Here is a 23,854-nt window from a genome sequence, read left to right as displayed (position 1 = left end):
AAGGGATTACAATTGGACATGACAAGTGAGAAGATATGAGCGTTGCCCAGAATTGAGAACTCCCTGTCCCCTTACTCTAAATCACTCTGAGAATCACTTCTCTGGTGTGATCACTGACGAGGCTGTACTGGACATGTGGCTAGACAGACGCAACCCTTGGTTCTCTGCGGAAACCATCCTGCACGCCCAATTTACATCATGAATATTTAGCTTCTTTCTATCAGACCATTAACATATTTCTATCATATTCATTACCTGCATTACCAACGTATAATGTAGAAAATGTCAGGACTTCATACAGTAAATAACTGATCCAGTGAGAGGGAAAAACACCAAGCAGTAGGAAACATGACTAAGATCATGAGGAAGAAATACTTACAACATACTTAGAAATTTGTTCAAGTGAGATAGAGACTGGCAGAGCCTGTACCACCATTGTCCTCCATCAGAAACCAGAATCCCGAATAGGAATCACTGGACGAGGTTCAGGATAATGCAAAAGGCATGCCTTATTAACTCTTGGACATCTCATTTCTTGGTCATAAATCCTATTAACTTGTATTAGCAACCGCCATAAAACTGGGAGATGAAAGATAATTTATGCTCAGTGTACAGAAGCTAATGTTTCCGTGTTCCTGAGAAGCAGAGGACCAGAAAATGAGAAAGTGTGTATGTGAAACCTGGAGACACTCACATTCTGCATGGTTAGCGTGACAAACACTCTGGGTGCCTGGCTGTCCTCGTAAGGAATGTAGCCTAACCAGTAATTGACACCAGTGGTGCTTCGTGGCTAAAATGTCTCCCATCAATTTCACAGAATCTCCTGCTTACAAAAGGTCATGATGTCTTATTAAGAATACATTTTTGGAAGTAAAAGATGGACGCTACTTCTTCAGGGAGGAGCTATTATGCATTCTATTTTTAATTTGCTATTTTAAAATGGCAGTTTGAACATTCCTTCAAAGTAAACGCTACCTACTGAAGTTTTCACTCATAATGACATGTGACCCACAGCAAGTGAAATACGACAAAATACGATCGAAAAGACATTACATACTAAGAAGTCAACCAGCTGAAAACTTCCAAGATTTATGTAGACCTGGAGCTACATTACTGTCTCCTTGTTTTAAAATCCAATTTGTAATTAATAAAAATAAGTCATAGAAAGGGGATTGAAAAGAGACATAGATGAAAGATTTTAGGCTGGAATATTCAAAGCAACTATAAGTGAATTGCTCCTCGACATACAGGTCAGCCCCAAATGACTAACATAACCTTAATAATTCCATCTCACGAGGTTCATGTATAGACTCTCTGAAAGAAACACAGAACATTACAGAAACATTAAGGTGATTTGAGAGTAGGGAGGCTTTTTTTTTAGAAAATCAAGAGACCAATCTTTTAGTTTTAAGAGCTAAGGCGATCCCAGCGACTTACGGGTCATATAGCAGACGCAGCACGACATTTACCAGGCAAACACACTTCCCAAAAGAAGTCTCATACCTCTTGCTATTATCCTCAATTTCAGACAACCGAGAATTATAGAACCAATTCTACAAGACACTGTCTTCAAAAATAATACTCATAATAATTACCATTTATATTGAATTTTACCACTTTTGAAGTACTTCAGCAAAATTCGATGGTAATCTGCTGAAATGATAAAGATTCTTGTTGTATGTAGATTTTTGTTACAATTGAGGAAAATTCAGAGTTATTTTTGCTTAATTTCAGGTACAGCCACAAGGTGGGATATAACCTTAAAGTGTATCCAAGATTCATCTTATTTGAAAAGAATATTGTAGAGAATAGACAGACAGACAGCTGCATACACACATCAGCTGGCCGCTCAGATACACCGTTTATGGACAATGACCAGCCTATGCACTGTGGTTTGTTTTAAGTTTGTCATCTCCATCTTAGTCCATTAACCCCATAAAGGAGGAAATGTGCTGTGGAAAAGTGTTGAGTCAAAACACTGCTGTGTGCCTGTATAAGGGGTCCTGCTCTCTTCCCAGGATTGTTATGAAGCTCAAATGAGATGCTTCTTGTAAGTCTCCAAATCATCATCCTTCTCGAGAATAGCTGTTTAATGACTTTCAATTACAAAACACATTAAAATATTTTGAAACCATTCTTTGTTACTGAAGCAAACCACTTCTTGAATGTAGTTCCAAAACATTTGAACATGGTTTCAGTTTACGTTTATGGTGTAGGTCCATCCTGATTGTGACTGCCATAAGCCCTGCTCACAAGGAACAGGGTCTGGAGACATCCACTCTGATTGTCCCCCCAGAATATGCCCCCTACATGATAGATACACGTGCTTTACTACATGTGTGACACACAGCACAGAGGTACGTGAAAATGCATCTTACAGAGTCATTTCGGCTCCAGGGGTGCACATCTCACTTCTAGGAGGTAGAATGCTTCTGTGCAGTCATTTTAGTATAGCTTTTAATTGATTTTTGGTGTTAAGCACATTTCATAAAAGTACCATTAAAACTGCTTGGAAACATGGCAGACTGTGTGAGACTGAGCCATACCTTAAGTCCTCAGACATACTCGTTTTGGCTTCTGCAGCTGCACTGGTGGCTGTCTTACTCTCTTACGGAAGTGCCTGAAAAGCAGGGACCTGGGATGTGTGTCTGGGGAAGTGTCCCGGGAGCAAAGAGGAGCAGGGCAGGCCTGCTGAGCCCGCGGGAGGAAGTCTGAGCTAAACATCCTCACTCCTCCACGTGACAGAGGGTGCAGTCTTCCGTGAGCTTTCTGCTTCACATTATGTAGTAATTCCTTGCTTAGGATAAGGTGATTTTGTAGTTGTTTCAATAAGACAAAATCAAAATGACCAGAGAGAGATTCGAGAGGGCCTGGAGTGGGGGGCGGTGCAGGCATGCTGACCATGATGACTATGTTTGGGGAACGAGGGGTTGTGCTTTAATGATTAAAGTTTGACATAAAAATGAAAACAAACAAAAACAATAATTATGTTACTAGAAATTGTGGAAGGTCATGACCCCAGACTTTCTTCCCAGACCGTCAGCTTCCAGCCTTGTGATGGAGACGTGATCTCTGCTTAGACTCCTCTTCTGGCCACAGGCTTCCTTCCCTCCTAGACCAGCCTGCACTGGGCAGGGCAGTGTAATCAAGTTCCCACCAGAGGTGACACACGTCACCGCCAGGCCTGGCCTTTACAAACAAACGGTGCCACTGTCTACAGTCATCTTTTCCCTGCTGCCTCAACGTGTCCCAGTGGGCTTAGATACAAATTGGAGGCTGCTGCCCAAACCATACCAGATTTCCCATTAATGGAAGAAAAACCAAAAACAAAAACCAAAGCTTCATCTCAGTCGAGCCTCTGAGATTTGGGGGCTAATTATCAATGCAACATGCACAGGGTCGATCAGTACCCTGGTCAAATGAAGAGACTAAAAAAGCTAGGAAAAAATTACAGGGCATCTTTTAAAATGCATCAAACTTTTCCCCCACCCACCCCCTGCAAAGAATACTTGAAAGCCAAAAACTAAATTTTGAGGGAAAAAGGAAACCAAATCTAAGTTTCATCTTTTAAGCATTTGGTTTTTTACCAAATCAGATGAACCTGAGTTTCTGCTTCGTAGGCCCCTGAGTATGGAAGGTCACCAGGAGACCACGCCTGAGCAAGGCGGGTGTGCAGAGGGAGACTGTACCATGTAAGCTGAGACTCTCAGGGCAAAGACGAATAGAAAACTCCCACAGGACCACTAGGAACACTGCCCGACCCGACCTCGGCTGGGAAGACGGAACAGGTCTCCCTTGGGCATTTGTAACCAGAAGTCAAACTCTCAGCAGAATTACCTTCAAAATTCATACCACCTAGATGGTCCAAAAAACTCTCAAACAGAAGGTCCTAAGCTATTAACACTTATAAATAACTGGGCTAGAAGTCTTCTCTGAATGCTCCTTGGACTCACTTTTAACTCCTATTTGAAGTAATTCCCGCAGGTCAAATTCCTGGAAATAGGAGGTCACGGCTAAAATGTCACAAAACACAGAATAAATCGAGGTTACAAAACATAAAAGCAAAAGAGAACATAAAAGACAGCTGACTTATAAAGACTGCAGGTACCAGAATTATGCTGGACTATAAAGTCAGTATGACAATTATGTTTTAAGAGTCTTGAAAATGTGAGTTAAGGGAAAGCATGTAAGAAGAATGAATCACAGCAGGAATGAAAAAGCCAGGTGCTTAAGTTTAGCAGCAGAATACAACAGCTGAAGCAGAAGAGTGAGGTGGATTACGGAGGTGACGAAGAGCTCCACAACGCAGCCCAGAGAGGGCCAGACAGAAAACAGGAAGGAGAAGTTCTGAGGTCTGTCTGATCCACTTGGAGGATCTCATACAGACTTACTTGGAATTGCAGGAGGAGAGAGAAAGAGAATGGGGAAGAGATCATATTTGAAATCAGAATGGCTGACAGTTTTCAAACTGAGGACAGACACCTGTAGGTGGAGGAATTCCAAGATATCCCCAGCTGAATATATTTTAGGAAGTTTGCAATTCTACAACGAAGATACAGACCACCCAAAACAATGAAAAGATCTTAAAGAGCAGAAGTCATTTTTAGACGTGGCTTTTTCTATCAATTAATCTTCCAATTTTACTTTTTAAAAAATTACCGTATCTCATCTTTAACTAACTAGTTACCCCTTGGCCAGAGTATTTACATAGAGACAAGTCACAGTTGACTATTTCAGCATTTGTATCACCAATCATTATAAAATAATAAAGCTCAGTGCTTCACAGTGGTAGGAAATTTCATGCTTCAAAACTGGTGGCAAATTACAGGTTTTTAACAAACATCCAGTTAGAAATCTAAGAAGAATATCTGTACATGTCAGGCTGCTCACTGAAATCTTTTACTGACTTCCCATAAACTATGGCAAAAAAGTTCACATTCTGCAATTCACGGCTCTTCAGTCAGGGTCCAAACTAGTTTTCTGAGTCTGATCTTTTGGTATTTTCTATATGGTTGCACAGAATTACCTGTAGGTCCCACAACATGCCCTGCAGCTCTGTCTTTCTTTAGTGGCCCCTTCTGGCTTGAATGATTTTCCCATCATCCCCCACGGCAGACATCTACTCATCCTTCAAGATTCTGCTGAAACGTAAGCTCAACAGAATGTATGTTCCATGAAAGCAAGCGTTTGTTGTGTTGTTGGCTGCTGTCTCCCCGTAAGACAGATAGCAGCCACTCAACTCATATTTATTGAATCAGTTGAGTAAATAAAGTGTGAGGAAATTTCTTTAGCACAGCCATGACCAAACTGTATGATCTTTCACCATCTCTATGTACTAACCTTTTAACCTTGCTTTGTGTTTGTGTTTCACAAACGTCTCCTCCAGTGGTCATGTACTGGGGAGTGAAGACCATATGTTACTATTTCCGTTCACACGTCAACTGCCCAGTAGTACAACAGATAGGCAGCGGGCACTCCCTAACTGTTTGTTGACTGAATAAATGGTCAGCAGGGAGTCTGAAAACTGAATTCTTCAGGTTCCTCTCCACACCACACAGGAAGTATTCCAGACAGCAACAAAGCCAGGCAATGCAAAGAGCCAGGAAAAAAAATGCACAAGTGGCTGAACAATGGTGAGTGTGCATTATACTCACCATCTTAACCAAATAACAATTTCTAGGTAATGACAATCTATAGATGGCAGATCACAGATGCAGTGGAAGCAAAACTACAAGTAGTACATTATGAGAGGCAATGAAGTACAAAAAACAAACACAAAAACTTTCTACTGTCTAAAAAATGTTACCAAACGATAAGTTTTCAAAGTGAAATCCACCAATCAACCTCATAAAACTTGCTTATGTAATAAGAATTCTGCGCTAAGCACTACATTGGTAGAAAATGTCCTTGAGGTTTATCATTGGAAATAAATGACATCATCATTAGAAATCTATTCTGAGGCAGTGAAATCAACAAGCAGGCAACTTATGAACAGAAAAAACTAAAGATTTTAAGTGCTTGACAAAAGTCAAATACAGTTTCCAAGTATAATGACAAGACTGAAAACACGAGAATTCTGTTTTGAGATATTTATGCCAAGTTCTGTTTCCTCTGATGAGATTTTCTCAAGTGGCATTTGCATTTAGCAGCTCAAAGTGCAAAAATGCTAAATTTAATTCTTTGTCAACTTAATTAAAATCACTTTTTTTGTTTTGTTTTTCTGAATACAACGAAAATGAAAGCTTTGGGGTTTCTCCTCCAGATTTTTCCTGTTCAATGGCCTGAGGCAACTGAGTAAAGGAGATAAATAATCAAACACAGTCACCTTCCCTCATGGTTCAAACACAGAAACTGGGCGGGTTTCCTCCTAGTTTATAAAAATAGCAGCAATTTTACCGAAGCAAAGCGCTGACAATGTATTGAATCCCCACTTACAGGCTGGAGCAGGCAGATGAGCGATTCCTCTTGGATAATTGTAACCGGCAAAGGAGTGATGCGAGTCGCTTGGAACAAGGTGCTCACAGATGCCATAATCTGGTCAAAACGCCCAGCAAGTCCTCCCAAGGTCACAATCACATCCACCTAAGCAAAGTGAAGGGAAAACAGCAGTCACATACTTAAGGAATTTAAAATAATTAAACAGCATCCAGTACCAACAGAGAGCTTTTAATACTGTATTTTATTTGATAAGCCAACACTGTATTTTATTTGATAAGGTAGACATGATTTATGTTGTTCAGATGAAAGAATTAAGTCACTTGTTCAGGAACGTGATTGGTGGGGGGCAGTCAGGTCTCCAGACCAACTCTTTCGGTACAAAGTTTAAGTCTATCCCAGTTGCCTATTCACCTGGAAAACTAGCTGCCTCTTTACAATGCTGTTTGCACGTCTCGCTGATGGCACAGCTGGTGCCTCTCCTGCTCACTCCCCGCAGCATCCCTGTGGGCACTCGCACAGCACACAGCACACAGCAGACTGAGCCCACTTTACAGGTCTGTCACCCCCCCCCCCAATACCCCGGTGTCTTCAGGATTAGCGCTGTCTTTTCACTGAACTTGGCAAGTTGCCTCAACTCTCTGGACCTGAATGTTCTGTCCATATGTAAAAACTGGGTAATAACAGCCAATTGCTTGGGTTGTTATGGGAATTAAATGAGGTCATTAAATGGAGTAATAAGTGCAAGAAGCACTTAAAACATGTTTACAGCAGAGTGGCTGTTGAAAAAGTGTTAGCTACTCTTCTATTATTTTTGGTATTATTACATTTATATTACTATCAACATTTTTATTATTGTTACATGTAGTTTGATTTATTATTTTTTTCACTTCACACTTGAAAGAAAGCATTTCCTATGACTACAGTACAGTTTATTTAAATGTAAACCTACTGTTGAATATACATTTCCAGGATATTTATATAGAAAATGACTGTGATGCTTTCCTAACGTGTAAGACAATGGTTAAAGAAGGAGCATGAAGAGACAGTGCAGCCTGATCTCTTCCCTTCTGCTGATCAGCCTGATCCTGTAATGCAGCAGCAGTCAAAGCTGGTATATTGATCACGGAAGAGGAAAACGGAAGATCTGAATTAAAATATTATAAGAAAACGTACATACAACTCAAGCCGACAGTAATAATCAGTCTACCTAGAATAAAACAGAAATAATTTAAAGACAGGAAGTATCTGGCTTTTAGTTTGAAAATAGTACATTTTAAATGCTCACATGATGTTTAGTCCATACAAGAAGGCATGATTTTAGGAGAGCAACATGTCACCCACACACCGGCATCACCTGTTCAGTCTCGAGAGGAACAGCAAGAGGTGTAAACTCCTTGAAGCCAAAGGCTATGCTTGTCTGGTGCACACACGGCGGCCCTGGAACCCTACAGAGGACCTAACACATACAAGACGCTCAAATGTTTGATGAGCAAGTAAGTGAAGACGCTGCAAGAAAGGGACTCTTCAGCCTAAGGGAGAAAGAGCAGCTGCCATCTCGTGGGGACATACGAAGCAGGATGGGGTTCCATGAAACCACAAAAAGTAAACTGCGTTACAAGAGCCGAGCAATCTGGCATGAGCTCCGTATTTCTGACCTTTTCAGAGTGTCGGGAGAATAGGAAGTTTTGCTTTGGATACGATGCTTCATGTCAAAGCTGGAGTATTTTAAGACGAGTACCCCACGTGTCTACAGGACCTAATACTGTCTTTGGAGAACTTTCTAGAACTTAAAGAATTAGATTTGGGAGAGAGGAAGACTATGCCCCTTAGGAAGCATGTTTTAACTCCAAACACACAGGTGAAAACTGGGACGTCTGTTTATCGTCAGAGGAAAGCGGCAACGTACAAGCTTTTTTGTGGGGCAGCAAGCCAGGTGATAGCTTCTAGTCATGTTTAGGAGACGTTATTCATAAAGCCACTCCAGACCAGAGGAGGAAAGCCCAGAAACCAGACAGGACCTCAGAACAACTAAAGAGAATTTGCTTTAAACTGAAGAGAAAGGCATTACAAGAAGTTCAAAAGGAAATAAAAAGGAGAGAAAGTTCTAAGGCTCCAGTGAAAAGCACATGGCCTATTGCTACCCACAGAACCCTAAATTCACATCAGAACCAAGGCCTGATGACAAAACAGTGCACTCACTATGCAGATTTTTAGGTTCTCAGTTTTTCATGACTCTGCTCTAAGCCTTGAGGGATCCCACGACCTTTAAGGCTGAAATTTAATTCCCACTCTCTTCACTGGGATATCATGACGAATAAGCAGTTATCTGTAAATCAGTCACTGAGTTTTCCAGAGGGTAAAGCAGCAGCGAGATGACTTCTCACCACGACTCATTTTCCCTGCAGGACGTATTCAGCAAGAATGAGTAACACAGGAGAGGCCCCATGCAAGCTGCCGGGGGCGGTGGGGCCAGCCTGGCCGCTGCCCTAGTTGTCTAGCTCTGGTCGGAAGCAGGACATCTGAGACTCACAAAGACGGAAGAGAGAGAGACACCAACCCTGGATATTGACACAGCCTTTCCAAGCCTAGATTTTTGTCTTTAGGACAACAGTGTCACTGGGACAGACTGTTCCACCTAACACAGGCCACGGACTGCCAGGATCCCTTCTCCTTCTGGATCCAAAGTCCTATGCATTTACTTCAAACAATACCCAGTGTGTATTGTACATTTAAAAACATGGCATTTTCCAGATGCCTCCACATCCCCACAAAGAGGCTGTGAGCACCTGGCTCAGATGACCCGGTGTGCCAGGGGGAAAGGCTGGTATCTGTGCCCTTCTCTGATAGACCTAGTGACGTTCAGACACACCGATGACAGCCTCTCCTGCTTTCACCTGTGTCCCCATCCTGACCCCCCAATAAGGCACTTGCTCACGGGTCCTTGCTCTCTCTGCCGGCTTCCCACCTGCTTGGTTAAGCCCACTTCCCACAGCCTCCTCCCCTGTGGCCCCTACAAGGCCCGCAGCACACATTCCTCTCCAGGACCCGTGAGTGTAACAGCCCTTTAATCTCACACGCAGCTTTGTGGTGCTAACTCCACGTCTGCGTGTGTCGGCACCAGATTGATCATTAAACCCCCCCAATTACTCCTCACAGCACACCGAGTCACACTTTGTTATGACTGTTGATACACTTGGGTCTCTCTCCTTCCGGAGGAGGCCTGTGAATCACAGGTGCCAGCTGCAGCATGTGTGACACAGAAGACAAGTATTTACTGAGCATCCCCTGAGCACAGACAACCAGGAGAAACTGAATAAACAGAGAGGCAAGAAGCTCGTTACTGGGCTGAGTGAAGGTCATCTAATTCCTATAGAATAGTACTTCCCTACTTGGCTCGGGAAGTTAGTGACTTTGAAAAAAATAATTTATTTCACATTTGTTACCTCAGATAATGTTACTAGAGAGTAGGTTCTGGTCTCGTGGCAGAAAAAATTCAGAGACAAGACACGGAGGTCAAGAAAGCAGAGCAAGGATGTATTACTACGTGACAGCGTGTTTTCAAGGAGAGAGCAGGCAGATTCAGGTGAGCAGCTGCGCTGAGTTTCTTTGGCGAGCTGGTTATATGGGGCATAAAAATGACTGGGCACAATATTCGCTGGGGACAGAGGGGCTTGGGGTCCTACTTCCTGATTTTCATCCCAGCTCCATCTTCCCAGAGGAGGAGGGATTTTTGTCCTGAAGTCTAGACTGGAAATGCCATGGCATCAGTGCATGATGGGTACTTCTAATCTGCAAGGCTAATTTTATTGTAATGAGGGCATAATGAGCAAAAGGTTACATTCGGATGAGGGCATAAAATCTTACATTCCAACACCAGAGATTCCTGCCTTATCCCACCTTTCTTTATCTGCCTCCTGGACTCTTGTCACCCCCAAGTATGTGATTTCTCTCTTTTTTTTTAATTTTTTAATTTTGGGGGAGGTAAGTAGGCTTTTTTTTTTTTTTTTATGAGGATACTGGCAATTGAACCCAGGACCTTGTGCATGCTAGGCATGCACTCTACCACTGAGCTATACCCACACTGCAAATGTGTGATTTCTTATCAGTCTGGAGGTTCCTGCTCTTCTCTGTCTGCCCAAGGACGCCCGTTGTTCACAAGATGTGTGGTTTCCTGCCATTGGGCCCAGGCCCCCCTTTCTCTGCTCGTATCTAACTATCTGTCTGCTCTAATGGTAATATTCCTTGATCATTTCCCACCTGTTAGGTACTACTCTAAACACTTATATCAGTAAGAAGACAAGATCTCTTGCCTTCACAGAGTTGATATTCAAATAGAGGACAATACATCACTGATAAAAATAAAGAATAACTATGAAGTTAGAATGTGAAAAGATGGCAAAGGCTAAAGAGGAATAAGAGGAAGAAAAGGGAGGTGGAAAAAGGGGCTTCCACTTTAAATGACAGCCACGGTGGGCTGCAGTGAAAGGTAAGAGAGGAGCAGCAGAGATCAGGACAGGAGGGGGGTCAGCCAGCACTGCACACCTGGGGCCAAGCCCTTCAGAGAACAGACTGCATTAAGGCCCCAAAGCAGTGACATGGCCCCAGGCATTCTCCAGGAGTGTCAGGAATGAGAAATGAGTAGGAGGACTCAGAGTAAAATTAAGTGCTAGGTTTGTAGAGGCCTTATTAAGCTGCTGTAAAGTCCAGACGTGAAGGAGCACTAAGTGAGGAGCCATTCTGAGCAGAGGAATCACAGGATCCATGTATTTTGAAAAGTCACCGTGCCTGGCATGTTGGGAACAAACTGTGTGGAGGCAAAGAAGAAAACCAGGAGACCATTAAGAGATGAACACAGTGGTGCAGACGGGAAATGGCTCTGCTAGCCCCCTTCCCTCCATCAAAACTATTACCAATGATGTCCCCATTGCTAAACCCAATGGTCAATTCTCAGTTCTGATAAATTTATTCTTACCTCCTCCTGGATAAAATCTCTTACAGAAAGATGGTTTTCCAGCAAACCATACGCTCTGATCTCACTGGTTGCTCCTTCTCAGGAGCCAACTTAACAATTCTGGAGTGGCCCGAGGCGAGGTCCTTAAATCTCCTCTCTTCTGTCACTGCATTCCCTCCCTTGGTGTTCTCATGCAGCCTTGCGGCTTTAAATACCCTTAATGTCAACACTTCCTAATGGTGTGTCTTCAGACCAGACCTCTCTCCTTATTTCTAGGCTCATATGTTCAAAAGTTTACTTGAATCTGCGTTTGGAATCCAATAGAGACCTCTAAGTTAATTTGGTCTTTCCCCCAGTCATGATCTCCCACTGTCTTTCCCCTGTCAGTTGCTCCAGCCCAAACTCCCAGAGTCATTCTTGACCCCTCTCTTTCTCTTACATCCCTTATTTATTCTCTCAGGAAATATTACTGGTTCTAACTTCAGTCTGTATCCAGAATTTCTCCACTTCTACCACAACCTCATTACAAACATGGACACAAAAATCTGTCAGAGGGTGTGGGCCACCATTACATCTCATGGGAAATACTGCAACAGCCTCCAACAGAACTTTCTGCTTCTGCCCTGATTTCCCCACAATGTAGTCTCAATACAGTATCAAAACTAACCCTGTTAAAATGTAAATCAGATGATGACATCCCTCTGCTCAAAATCTTCCAATGGTTTTCTAATGTTTTTTAATTAAGATCCAAAGCCCTGCAATATTGGATATCCAGGCATCCCCCTGGTCTCACCTTCTAGTTCCCTTCTCTTCCTCCTCTCTGCTCCAATCATGATTCCTTTCTCTTTTCTGTTTCTTAAAGAGTCCCTCCTACTTGGCAGACTTTGCATTTCTGTTCTTTCTTCCTAGAATGCATTATCCCCAGATATTCACATGGCTAGCTTCTTTACTTATTTCATTGGCCATCTAAAACACTTCCCGTCTTCTATGCCAACAGATCGTATCTTCATTCCCTGATTTAAATTTTCTCCTTAGAACTGCTCATTATCTATGGTATTTTATTTATTTAGCTTGTCCTATTATTTATCACCCTAATTAGACGAAAATAATATGACAGCAGAGATTTTCCGTCCCTCATGCTTAGAATGCAGCATGGTACATTATTATACCTACTGGTGTCTGATGAATATTTGTTACATAAATGAAGAAATAAAACAAGAAATAAAACAAGAAATGAAGGATAGTGAAAGTGCATGGTCAATGGATCAGGGTACTGGTGGAGTGGAAGAATTGTTGAAGTCAGGGTATAAGAGAATGAGTCAAATGGATAAAATAGAGATTGTGGAAGGTTTACAGATCTTGTTATAGACAAAGCCTAGGTATGTTCATACAATTGAGTAACTGCGGTAAAGAGGCAGACAAAACCACCAAAGGGGATAAGCTCAAGAAAACAAGACATCACTGTACGGGAGGCTTCATTCAAGTGTGTGTAGGATTTACCGTGAATTAAAACAGTACTGTTGAAAAAAGCGTTGATGGCCTAGATGCTAACTTCATCCAGACAAGTGGGGACACGACCAGGATTATAACAAATGAAGACTATAGCGATGAGTGAGAAGGATAATAAAATCTGATGACATGAGATTTAGAGCCTGACTTTTTGGAAGAAAAGAAAAACCAAACAGAACAACACTGTACAAATGGGAATACTATGGGAGACACATATCCAACTTTAAATTTTCTAGTAGCTACATCTAAAAAAGTAAAAAGAAAGAGGTAAACATTTTTAAGTATATATTATTTAATGCAGTATATCTAAAGTATCATTTTAACACATAATCTGTAGTAAACCTATTGAAGTTTGGGGAAAATTGGATAATTACATGCAGAATAAAACTGGACCACTATCTCATGCCATTCACAAAAATTAACTTGGAATGGATTAAAGACTTAAACATGAAATCTGAAACCATAAAACTCCTGGAAGAAATCACAGGGAAAAAGGACCTTGACACTGGTCCTAGCAACAATTTTTTAGATGTGACACCAAAAGCAAAAATATATAAATGGGACTGCATCGATCTAAAAAGCTTCTGCAAAGCAAAAGAAGCAACTACAAAATGAAAAGGCAACCTATGGAATAGGAGAAAACATTTGTAACAATTGTATGATAAGAAGTTAATATCCAAAATATAAAAGGAACTCATATAATAGCAAAAATTTAAAAACAGTCCAATTAAAAAATGGGCAGAGGATGTAAATAGACATTTTTCCAGAGAAGACATACAAATGGCCAACAGATACACGCAAAGATGTTCAACATCCTAACCAGCAAAGAAATGCAAATCAAAACCACAATGAAACATCAACTCACATCAGTTAGAATGGCTATTATCAAAAAGACAAGAGATAAAAAGTGTTGATGAGGATGTGGAGAAAAGGGAACCCTCGTCCACTCTTGGTGGGAATGGAAATTAGTGCACACGCTAAGGAAAACAGTATGGAGGTACTCCCCAAAATTAAAAATAGAACTTCCCTATGATCCAGCAATCTCTCTTCTGTTGCTTCTGGGTATACACACAAAAGAAATCATGATCTCAAAGAGATCTCTGCACTCCCATGTTCACTGCAGCATTAGTCACGACAGCCAAGATATGGAAACAACCAAAGTGTCTGTCAACGGATGAACGGGTAAAGAAGATTGAAAAATATGTGATATATATATATTTTATAAAACATACACACATATACATATACATACACACAATGGAACAGTATTCAGAAATGAGAGAAGGAAACCCTGCCATTTGTGACAATATGAATGGACAAGGCATGAGATGTAAGTCAGAAATACAAACACTGTATGATCTCACTTACATGTGAAAATCTAAACAAGCTGAACTCCGAGAAAGAGAGCAGAATGGCAGATGTCAACAGCTGGTCCAAGGGTACAAACTTCCAATCAAAAGATAAGTAAGTCCCGAAGATCTAAGGTACAGCACGGTGACTATAGTTAACAATACTGTGTTGTATACTTGAAAGTTGCTGAAAGTAGATCTTAAATGTTCCCACCACCACCACCACAAAAACAAAGGGAATCATGTGAAGTGATGGACTTGTTCACTCTATTACGATACTCATTTTGCAATATGTATGTGTATTAAATCATCATGTTGCACTCCTTAAATTTACACAATGTTATATATTAATTATCTCAATAAATCTGGAAAAAATATTGAGATATTTTACATTCTCTTTTTCCTACTTGGTCTTTAAAATCCTCAATGTATTTTACAGTATTGGAACATCTCAATTTAGGCTAGCTGCATTCCAAGCACTCAGGTGGCCAGCGGCCAGAGTTTTACACAGCACAGGTCTAGAAACAGTAAAGGCAGTGAAGACACCCACCCCTACTTCCAGGGCCCATTCTAGAAAAAGAAGTGGGAGAAAAGACAAAAAACAGAACAAAACAACAGTGTTATTATGGTTGCAGAGAATTACTGTCCAAGTCTCCTTATTTTAGAATACATCTACCATTCCCTAAAGCATGGAAGCTACTCTGAAAAGGTTTTTTTAATTGGTTGTGATACATCCAGGATTCAGTGTTTATTAATTCTAAAAAGTGTTTTTACAATCCTATTCGCTCTGTGGATAAAATATTCTAAATAATTTATTTGTGCACATATCCAGTACAGGTCTATTCTGCCAGATTCTGCCATATATAAAGTGTAAAAAATCAATTTCTAATTGATTTCTATACATTTCCTACACTCCGGTCAGGGTATTTCACATGAACCGTTTTTGTCAGCAAAGAGGAGTGGTAGAATAGAGGTTGCTTTTGGCTCTTCATCTGAAATCATGTCTAGCAAAAAGAACCCTGAACCCTGGATTAATACACTGGAGACCTGACTGCAGTATGGTACACTCCTTCAACTGTGGAACTGCAAACTAGTTACACGACCTCCTTGTGACACAGGGAGCTCGTCGATAAAGGCAAGGGATGGACTGAATTCCCTGACACATTTTTCAAGATCCCCTTCACCTCTAACAGTCCATACAAGGTTCTCTGGTTTCCACTATAACAGGTTAAATAATAATTGTGTCTATTTTGTTTAGAAAATAAATGAAAAACTTGGCTTTGCGTTATTTACCGTAATAGAACCATGACAAGACTGGTTGAAGGATATATAACACCAAAAGGAGAAGCAATTTCATTTTTCTATTATAGCAGAAAAAACCTTTCAGTAAACAAATGACATGTTTTCCTCCATCTGTCCTCAAAAAGACTTAGACACAGCGTGCGTGAAGTCTACAGCAGGGACAGTGGCTGTCAGCATATTTTAATTGCATTTACTCTCCATAGATTGAATTCTGGAGATGCATAAATGGACAATTTCTTTGTGACTTTCCCTGATGGATAGTGTGGCCGTACTACTTAACATACAAGCTGAGAGACACTCTTGAAAGTCAAAAAGGGGGACATTACAAATAATTACACCAAGAAAACAGGCATAAACCAGGACAATCGATCCCACGTAAACCAAGACACACGTTTACCCGACCGCTTGAGAATTACGAGTAATATTAACATAGCCAGCTTAACAAAATTAAACACTGGGGTCTCAGAAAAGTTTTTAGACCTTACTCTTAATCTCCTCTTAACTTTCAAAGATCTGTACTGTACTACAGGGTCTTGAATAAACGATGAGATTAGAACAACTGTTTGATGTTCTAATTTAAAGATGGCTGACTCAAGGCAGGATGTGAAGGAAATTATTGGATCAAGACAGAGCAAAAACAATAAAATGATTAAAAAAAATACCCTAGCAATGTCAAAATATCTTTAATAAGCCTATAAAATAATTCCAGTGATTGATGTGAAGTGCAATGAGACACCAGAGAAATTAAAAACCCCAGGTTTTACGGTATCAGAATATACTGTACTGACAAACACAAAATATACCTGGCTGGATTCTGGCTGCCTGTGGAAACAGTACCACAGGGATCCCATTTAAATTTCAACAAGGCCCAATGAGTCACAGTTTAATGTAAGTCTGTTTGGGTGAGAAAGAAATAATGTATCTTGCAATGGCAAGATAATGAGGCTTCCGATTTTTTCTCAAATAATTCATCCTCCATCCTCCCTGCTGCAGCCTTAATTGCGGCATCATCGTTCTCACCTGGATAACCCCACTGGCCTTCTATAAGCAAGTAATTTTCCACTTGATTAGGAGAGAAAGCTTTCTACACCTCAAGTCTGATCATGCCAATGTTCTGCTTAAAATTAAGTACTGGCTTTCCAGAACCTACAAGATAAAGCCCACACTCCTCCAGTGCGGATTCGTGAGTTACATCCTCAACTCCCACCTCATTCACATTCTAGAAGTCAGTCAGTTTTCAGAACACACCACACGATTTCAAACCTCAGTGCCGAGACTGCCCTCCCCTGCCCCACCCCGGGAAAGGCTGGGATTCGTGTATTTCCAAAGGATGCCTACCTCCACCTCCTAAAAAAACGAACTTGTTGGAACACAGTGTTTTCCTCCAATTATGTCAAATTTTAAGTATGTTATTAAAAAATGTCATAAACATGTTTATACAAACTTGTTTTTGAACATGTATTTTAAAGAAAAGTTTTTAAAAAGGCAGAGGAAAGGACATATTTATAAAAAGTGGGCGATGTATACAAGCTTGGTGACATTTGAGAGAAAAACTACGGAGGCAATGAAAATGCTAAGACTTCTGACTGCTGTAAGCAGAGATCCCCTCATAAAAGTTTTAGCATAAAAGCCCAGGCAGCCCAAACACTTATAGACCTTAAGGAACATCTTATGTCCCTGTGCCTCTCTGGAGAGCTCAACTGAGTGGACTCCAACCTCCTTGTACAGACTGGAAGAAACACTTACTGCCAGAGGTCCCTGACACACTGCCTACAAGTCTGCAGTGGAGAAGGCCAGGAGAGACTGATCTACCCCAATAGGTAGGTCCTCTCCCTACTAGCTCATTCTCTGGTAGTTTGTTAAAGGGAACAAATGTAAACATTGCACTGACCCAGTGTGCATGTGTGATTAGGACTGTCAGTATTACCTACCCTTTGACATCCCAAATCTAAGAGTTTTTTTTCCCTTTGACCTTGATGCTCAGGATGAAACACTCCCTTGATTCTGGTTAGCTCCTAGTCGATCTTCCAGAAGCAGCTGCAGTCACCACCTGCACAAGGACAGCCCAGACTGGAGAAGGTTCACTTCTCAGCTGTCTCATCAGACCTCAACTACAGCACAACTGACAACGCAACAGGGTAATCTGCTCACCAGGGCATCCACTCCAAAGTCCACAAATTTGCTGAGTCAGAAACTGTCTCATTCAGTTCGTACTGGTCAGCCTACAATACTTAGCAGAGTGGCTGGGAAACATGTGACAGACATGTGACAGACATGTGTTAGCTGAGCTGGAGTTTCCATGCTTCAACTCTTGCAAACAAGACCAGTCATCACCAAGCACACACTTGGAGGCTACTTTCTAAGGTCCCGATTTCTTTCTCAAATTCTTGATGGAAAAGATGACTGAAGAGTTATCCTTCAAAGAATCCTGTAATTGGTTCTTACATTACTATCCTGAGAATTTCCATCCTTCAATTTAGCTTGCACACAACCATTACACTAATTTTCTAAATTACATTATGACTTTTTTTTCAAAATTCTTTAACAGATTAACATTACCTGTAGATCAAAATTCAAATTCTTTATTGAGAGATGAAAGGTCTTTCCTATGTTGACCCCAAACCTTTCTAGCACTCCTGACTGCTGTGACCACTCTCCCCTTAGAACTCTTACTGCGCACAATGAGTTTTTCTTTGTTTACCCTCAGATTGCTGTTTGGAATCCTTGAAAACACTGTAATTTCAGATGCCCTGGTCATGACAGAGTATAGGACAATGACTGAGATCATTCCTGGAATAACGAAATGCTTTTTTGATTTATCCTAGGCAAGGCTTTGAATTAAACATTTCAAGTCTGTTTGTGCAGTAACAGTGCTGTCCTGAGTACTGATATTTCCTTGATTAACTTGGCCTATTGGTTCTCAAGCCATAACAAGGAGATCCCTGAGAATGGGACATTTTCTCCATATAAACAAAAGAACAGTGTTATTGGTGTATATATGTATAAATGTAGAATGTGATATTTTTCCTCCCATTGAAATACACCTAGTGATGGCAAGAGCAAATTTGCATGCATTTACATTTCTCTGTATCAGGAAGTGAGTGCCAAGGAGAGCTGAACAGAATAAATAAAATACATACTCGTGGCTTTTTTTTTTTTTTAACATGATATTATTCTATTATCTCTGCTGAAAATTAAATTCTTTGAAGAGTCAGGAATATATTTATGAGTAAGTAAAGTTACGTAAAATCATGGTCTGTATAAATAACCTGGATATTGTAAATCTACTAGAGGTAACAATGGTCTCCAAACCTCTCATACCATCAGGACATGAAGGTATTTCATACCCCTTTTGAATTATGGAGGTCTAGAGAAATGGAAAGATGTATTATTTGTGGTTTAGAAATCCCAAGATACCTAGCATAGTACCTTCAACAAAATTGGTATTTAGGGCAAAATGAAAAATGAAAATATGATTTGTATTGTATTCTGAAACCACTGGCTATTTGGAAGTAGAGCTTAAATGGATATTATAATTTCTGTAAATGTTGTCCATAGAAGCTAAATGATTGCTTGGTAGTAGATGAATGAAAAAGAATTAAAATCTGCATTCCTGCCCATCTTACTCAAAAAGCACCAGATATTTTTCACTCTGGCTAAAAGTTCTCTAACATACACGATGCCCTATTAAAGTTGAATATTTGAAAGAGCACTAAGCCATCACTCCACCCATTCTGCGGAAAATGAGTTAGGAGGTACCAGAGCACGGACCCGGCATCCTCTTTCTTTGGTCATTCCCTCCACCGAGCAAGCCGAAAAGAGACAGATAATTTTCAAAATCTCTGCAGACTGACTTTTGGTAAGAGATGCTTTGTTCCCGATGATCGCTATTTCTGTACTTGTGATCATTCTTTAATAGCTATTATCCTATCTTGTATCAGCATGATTTGTTTTCTCTGAACAACATTTCCTGTGTTTTGCTTTGGCCGTAAAGTAAGTCTTAGCTGCATATTCTTGTCTCAAATGATAAATGAAACTCTTGGCTTCCATGTCTGGATGGATTAGATTCAGCTCTTTGTAGTACTTTGGGTGCATTATTTTCCCAAAGTTTAGTGGTATAAAACTCTCTTCACTTTTTATTGACCAGTTTGTGATAGGGGGCTAGCAGGCTTGCTGCAGTGCAGTCCTTAGGTTTTGCAATCTGGTGCAATATAAATAGTTTATGTTAATTACCCCCTTTCCACCTTCTGGGAGAAGAGAGACATTTTGATTGCAAATTTTGCACTTGGTCATTAACACTCTGGTTTCTAGATATGCATTTGACCATTTTATAATACCAAATGAGAATGTTAAAACTGTTACTGCAGGGACATTAATTACTTAAAGCTTACTTCTTTCAATGCCATAAGTTTGCTTCAGCTAATACATGTATACATGTGATCACCTTGTCACCCTGAAGTTTAAGTTATAAGCAATGCTATTTGCTATTCTGCTAAATGTATTCCATCTCCACAAGCATCATAGCAAATTGAATGCGATCTGGGATAGAATATTTGTCAATAATAATTTCCTCTTCCTGAAATAATTTCCTTTGTTTACATGGATGCTTTGGGGAAAAAAAATCAGAATCTTGAGGGTCAGTTTTAGAGGTATCTAAAATCTCTAGTAGAAATGGATGAGGAAACAGAATTACAATGTAATCGATGCACTCTGAATTCAGATATTTCTATTTCTTAATGTGTTTCAAAATTTTTTGACACAGCTGTTCATACTGTGAGGTACACACATACACACATGTGTTGAGAGGTTAAGGTTCACAGTGGATCCAGAAAAGAAGCTGGTATTGCCTTGTGTCTACTCCATGCATCTGGGACAGACCAGCACATTGACCGTGAAAAGCTAAGCAGAACTTCTACTGGGCAAACAGACGATCACAGAAGTAGAAAGACATTTTCTATTTCCAGCTACTAAGAGAGAAGGATGGAGAGTGAATGCTATAGGATTCCATCTTCTCTGATTTAAACAGAATTTCCTGAGATACTAGGCCCATCATCTGACACAAGGAACGTATTCCTATGTCTAAATCTCTTCTGCTGATTACCTAGTTAACTACCACTGAAAATACACTGATCTGATGTGTGCATCCCATAATATGTAGTAGCATCATCTCAGGTCTTCAATCATGACTTAAATGGTAAGCTAATCATTGCTTAATAATATAGATTAGGATTGTGGACAATCCTAATTATAGGTGTAGGCACTACCACATGTAATATGTCTTGCTAAGGGATACACAGAAGGAAGAGAAAATTTTGTAACGTCTAAGCAATTTCAGGATATTCCACTGTAAGTGCATTATTCTTACAGAAGTTCTCACAATCGTTTTCTCCTCCACCTGCAGTTTCTGCCTCTCCACAATGCAGTAGCTCAAAATGGAACAGTCCTTTTCCCATAAGGTCAGCGTTCTTCTGCAAAGGTGCACCACACCAACCGTATCTGAAACTCTCTGCATTAATAAGAAATTTTATCTGGCAAGCGAGTCATCCAGCTGAGATTCCTGGTAAGCAGATAAACTTAACCCTTGTCCCGGGCCCGTGAGAGCATGTCTATTCTCTGGCAGGGATGGATTAGGCTGTAAGCTTTTTATATCTGGGGCAGCATCTCCCGAGTCACCTCAAAGCACTGGGGACATCTATTTTTTCTGGTTGTACAGCACTATAAAAACAATTGCTGGTCTCTAAGAAGGAAAAACAGAGATGTGAATTTCCCTTTTGAAGGCTTTTCCAAAATGATCTAGGAAACAGCCTGCTAGTTCGCTCGATGCCCAGAAATTTTTCCTCTCCTTGCTCCCCTGCCTGATTAAGCATCACCGCGTTTGTTCTAGAACCGGAAGGTATAAGTAGTTACTTTGGCACTTGACAAAGATAGCAATGCTGTTTATATACTAAAAAATTCAGAGGTGGTTTGTATAGGCATGGTGACGTATAGCTGAATGTGTGTGTGTGTGTGTGTGTGTGTGTGTGTGTAAGACACATGCTGCTTTCTAAAACTTCATAAAAATTACCCATTGACGCTTACAACATCCATCTGAGGTCAATAAAGACAGGAAAGAAGGTAGAAAAACGTGTCACAGAAGTCTTACAGTGCCCCAGCTACAGAGCTGATGCTGGAGTTGTACGGTGCTGCTTTCAGTATTACTTCAAGGAAGGTGGCAAGATTGATTTTTGTCGTGCTCACAATGGCAGTGGCTTAGAAAACAGTCTCTATGCATTCTCATTGTTTGGCTCTCAACTTTTTCAAGTAACTAAGGCTTGGAAAAATAAGCAAGTCCCAGAAGTTGTAAAGAAAAAAGAAAACCAAAACCCAATTAACGAGATGAAGAGGATACTATGTGTACTGTTTTTAACTACACACAACACACATCTCCTTCCCTCCCCCCATAAAATGGAGAGAAAAACTGAAGGTATATATATGACCAAATGACAGTGGATAATAGTAGTAGGTATCTCCACGTACTGGTCAAAACCAAAAAGGTTTTAATTGTGATGGAACAAGAGCTGGGCAGTGGAATAAGTCTTGTTAAGGCAGATTACTTAATATAAGTTTACCAACATTTGATACACAGGGCTCGCTACAAAAGGATTCTTCCATATATATACCCATTCATTCATTCAATAAATATTTACAGAATGTCTGCTATTGTTTTAGGTGTTGGGGATCCAGCCAAGAACAAGAACAAACGTGCACAATTCCCGGGGCACTTGAAGATTCCATTCTAGTGAGTGAAGATGCAATAGAAACAAATATCCTAAATGTATCTGATGGTGACACGTTCTTCAGGGAAAACTGAGCAGAGAAGGGGATATGGTTTGCCGAGCTGAGGGATCGGAGAGGAGGTGCAGTGCAGGGTGCTATTTTAAATCATGGTCACGGAAGGCTTCATCGAAATGATCTCCAGCTTCATTAGGAAAAAAAACCTTACTATTTGATTTTCTCAAATAAGAAGTTAAGAGGTGAAGTAGAGAAGAGCTCTATATAGACAATCTGTTTTTTAAAAAAGCTGCATCTACTGAAGAGGCCAGCCCAGCGTCCATGACGGTCAGAAGCGCTGGGTCCTGACCTGTACCTCTGCCTCCTCTGTTCGACGGGAGACTATTTGAGGCTGTGGATCTGGTCACCGAGTCGCAGCATGATGACGTGACAGCGGGTACCACATAAAAGCCTGTCAGACAGACTGGAAGAAGATCCCCAGAAGCGTCCATAGTGTACCTAAGGGGAGAAAGTCTGCCTCTGGAACTAGGAAGTGAACTTTTAACTTATCCTGGGGTGATAACATCGCCCAGTGAGCATGAGGGGAGAAGCTGGAGCACCTCCCCTGTTCTCTCCCCACCAAGGCAGCGGGCAAACTGTGCACCTTGCCTGCCCGCTGGATGCCACCCCTAAACATGCAGATACCATTCTCACTGGCGCCCGGGGAACAGGGAGGCTGAAGACTTCCCCTAGGAAACACTTCAACGTGTGAGGAGCGCCCTGTTTAATTCAAGTTTATGGTATTAAGAGGACTCCTGTAAAACTAGAGTCTGTCCAAAGGAAATGCCGTTAAGACGTTAACCAGATTTACTGTGGTGATCACTTCACCATTTATACAAACATTGAATCACTACGTTGTACACTGGAAGTCAATACAATATTGTATGTCAGTTATACCTCAATAAAAAAAAACTACTCATTAAAAAAATCAAGGAAAGAAACAACACCATGCTGCGTCCATGAACCTGAGCTACAAACTTTAAGAGATTCTGTTCTAATATCATAAAATTCCATGAAATTTATTATAAAATCAAAAGATCACTATGTATATATTATAGTCTATATTCTTATTTATACTTATTTTTAAAATAAAGTACATATTTTATAAAATAGATAAAATAATTATAAAATACAATTATATAATGTATTTTATAAGAAATATAATTATATATATCTCAAAATAATTCATAAAATATTTTGTAAAATAAAATAATCCTATAAATACACAAAAATATAAAATAAAATACCACATATTATATAAAATATGTTGTAAGTCCACAAGAGCTAAGGTACAAGTAATACATGTCTATTAATACCACCACTGCTATCATATTTTTAGGAAGGACTTTATATGTGGCAGGCCCTGCAGTAAGTGCTTTGCCTCATAACTCACTGGTATGTGTAGATTATTATTCTGACTTTACAGATGAGAAAGCTAAGTCGTAAAGAAAAGAACTTACATAGCTTTCTGCAGTCATGTACCTACCCCAAGCAT

General features: G+C 40.4%; 1 protein-coding gene across 11 annotated transcripts in view; it reads right to left on the bottom strand.

Annotated features, from left to right (window-relative positions):
- TPK1 (thiamin pyrophosphokinase 1) overlaps positions 1-23,854 on the bottom strand; it is a 337,202-nt gene that overhangs the window by 141,966 nt on the left and 171,382 nt on the right. For all 11 annotated transcript variants that reach the window (XM_010953180.3, XM_074366867.1, XM_045515744.2 and 8 more), the window contains one exon: positions 6,436-6,582. In XM_010953180.3, coding sequence (XP_010951482.1) covers positions 6,436-6,582 — 147 coding nt within the window. The remainder of the gene's footprint in view (positions 1-6,435; positions 6,583-23,854) is intronic.

Source organism: Camelus bactrianus, chromosome 7 (assembly GCF_048773025.1).
Source record: "Camelus bactrianus isolate YW-2024 breed Bactrian camel chromosome 7, ASM4877302v1, whole genome shotgun sequence".
In the NCBI taxonomy this organism is placed as follows: Eukaryota; Metazoa; Chordata; class Mammalia; order Artiodactyla; family Camelidae; genus Camelus; species Camelus bactrianus.
This window is presented reverse-complemented; position numbering and strand designations above follow the sequence as displayed.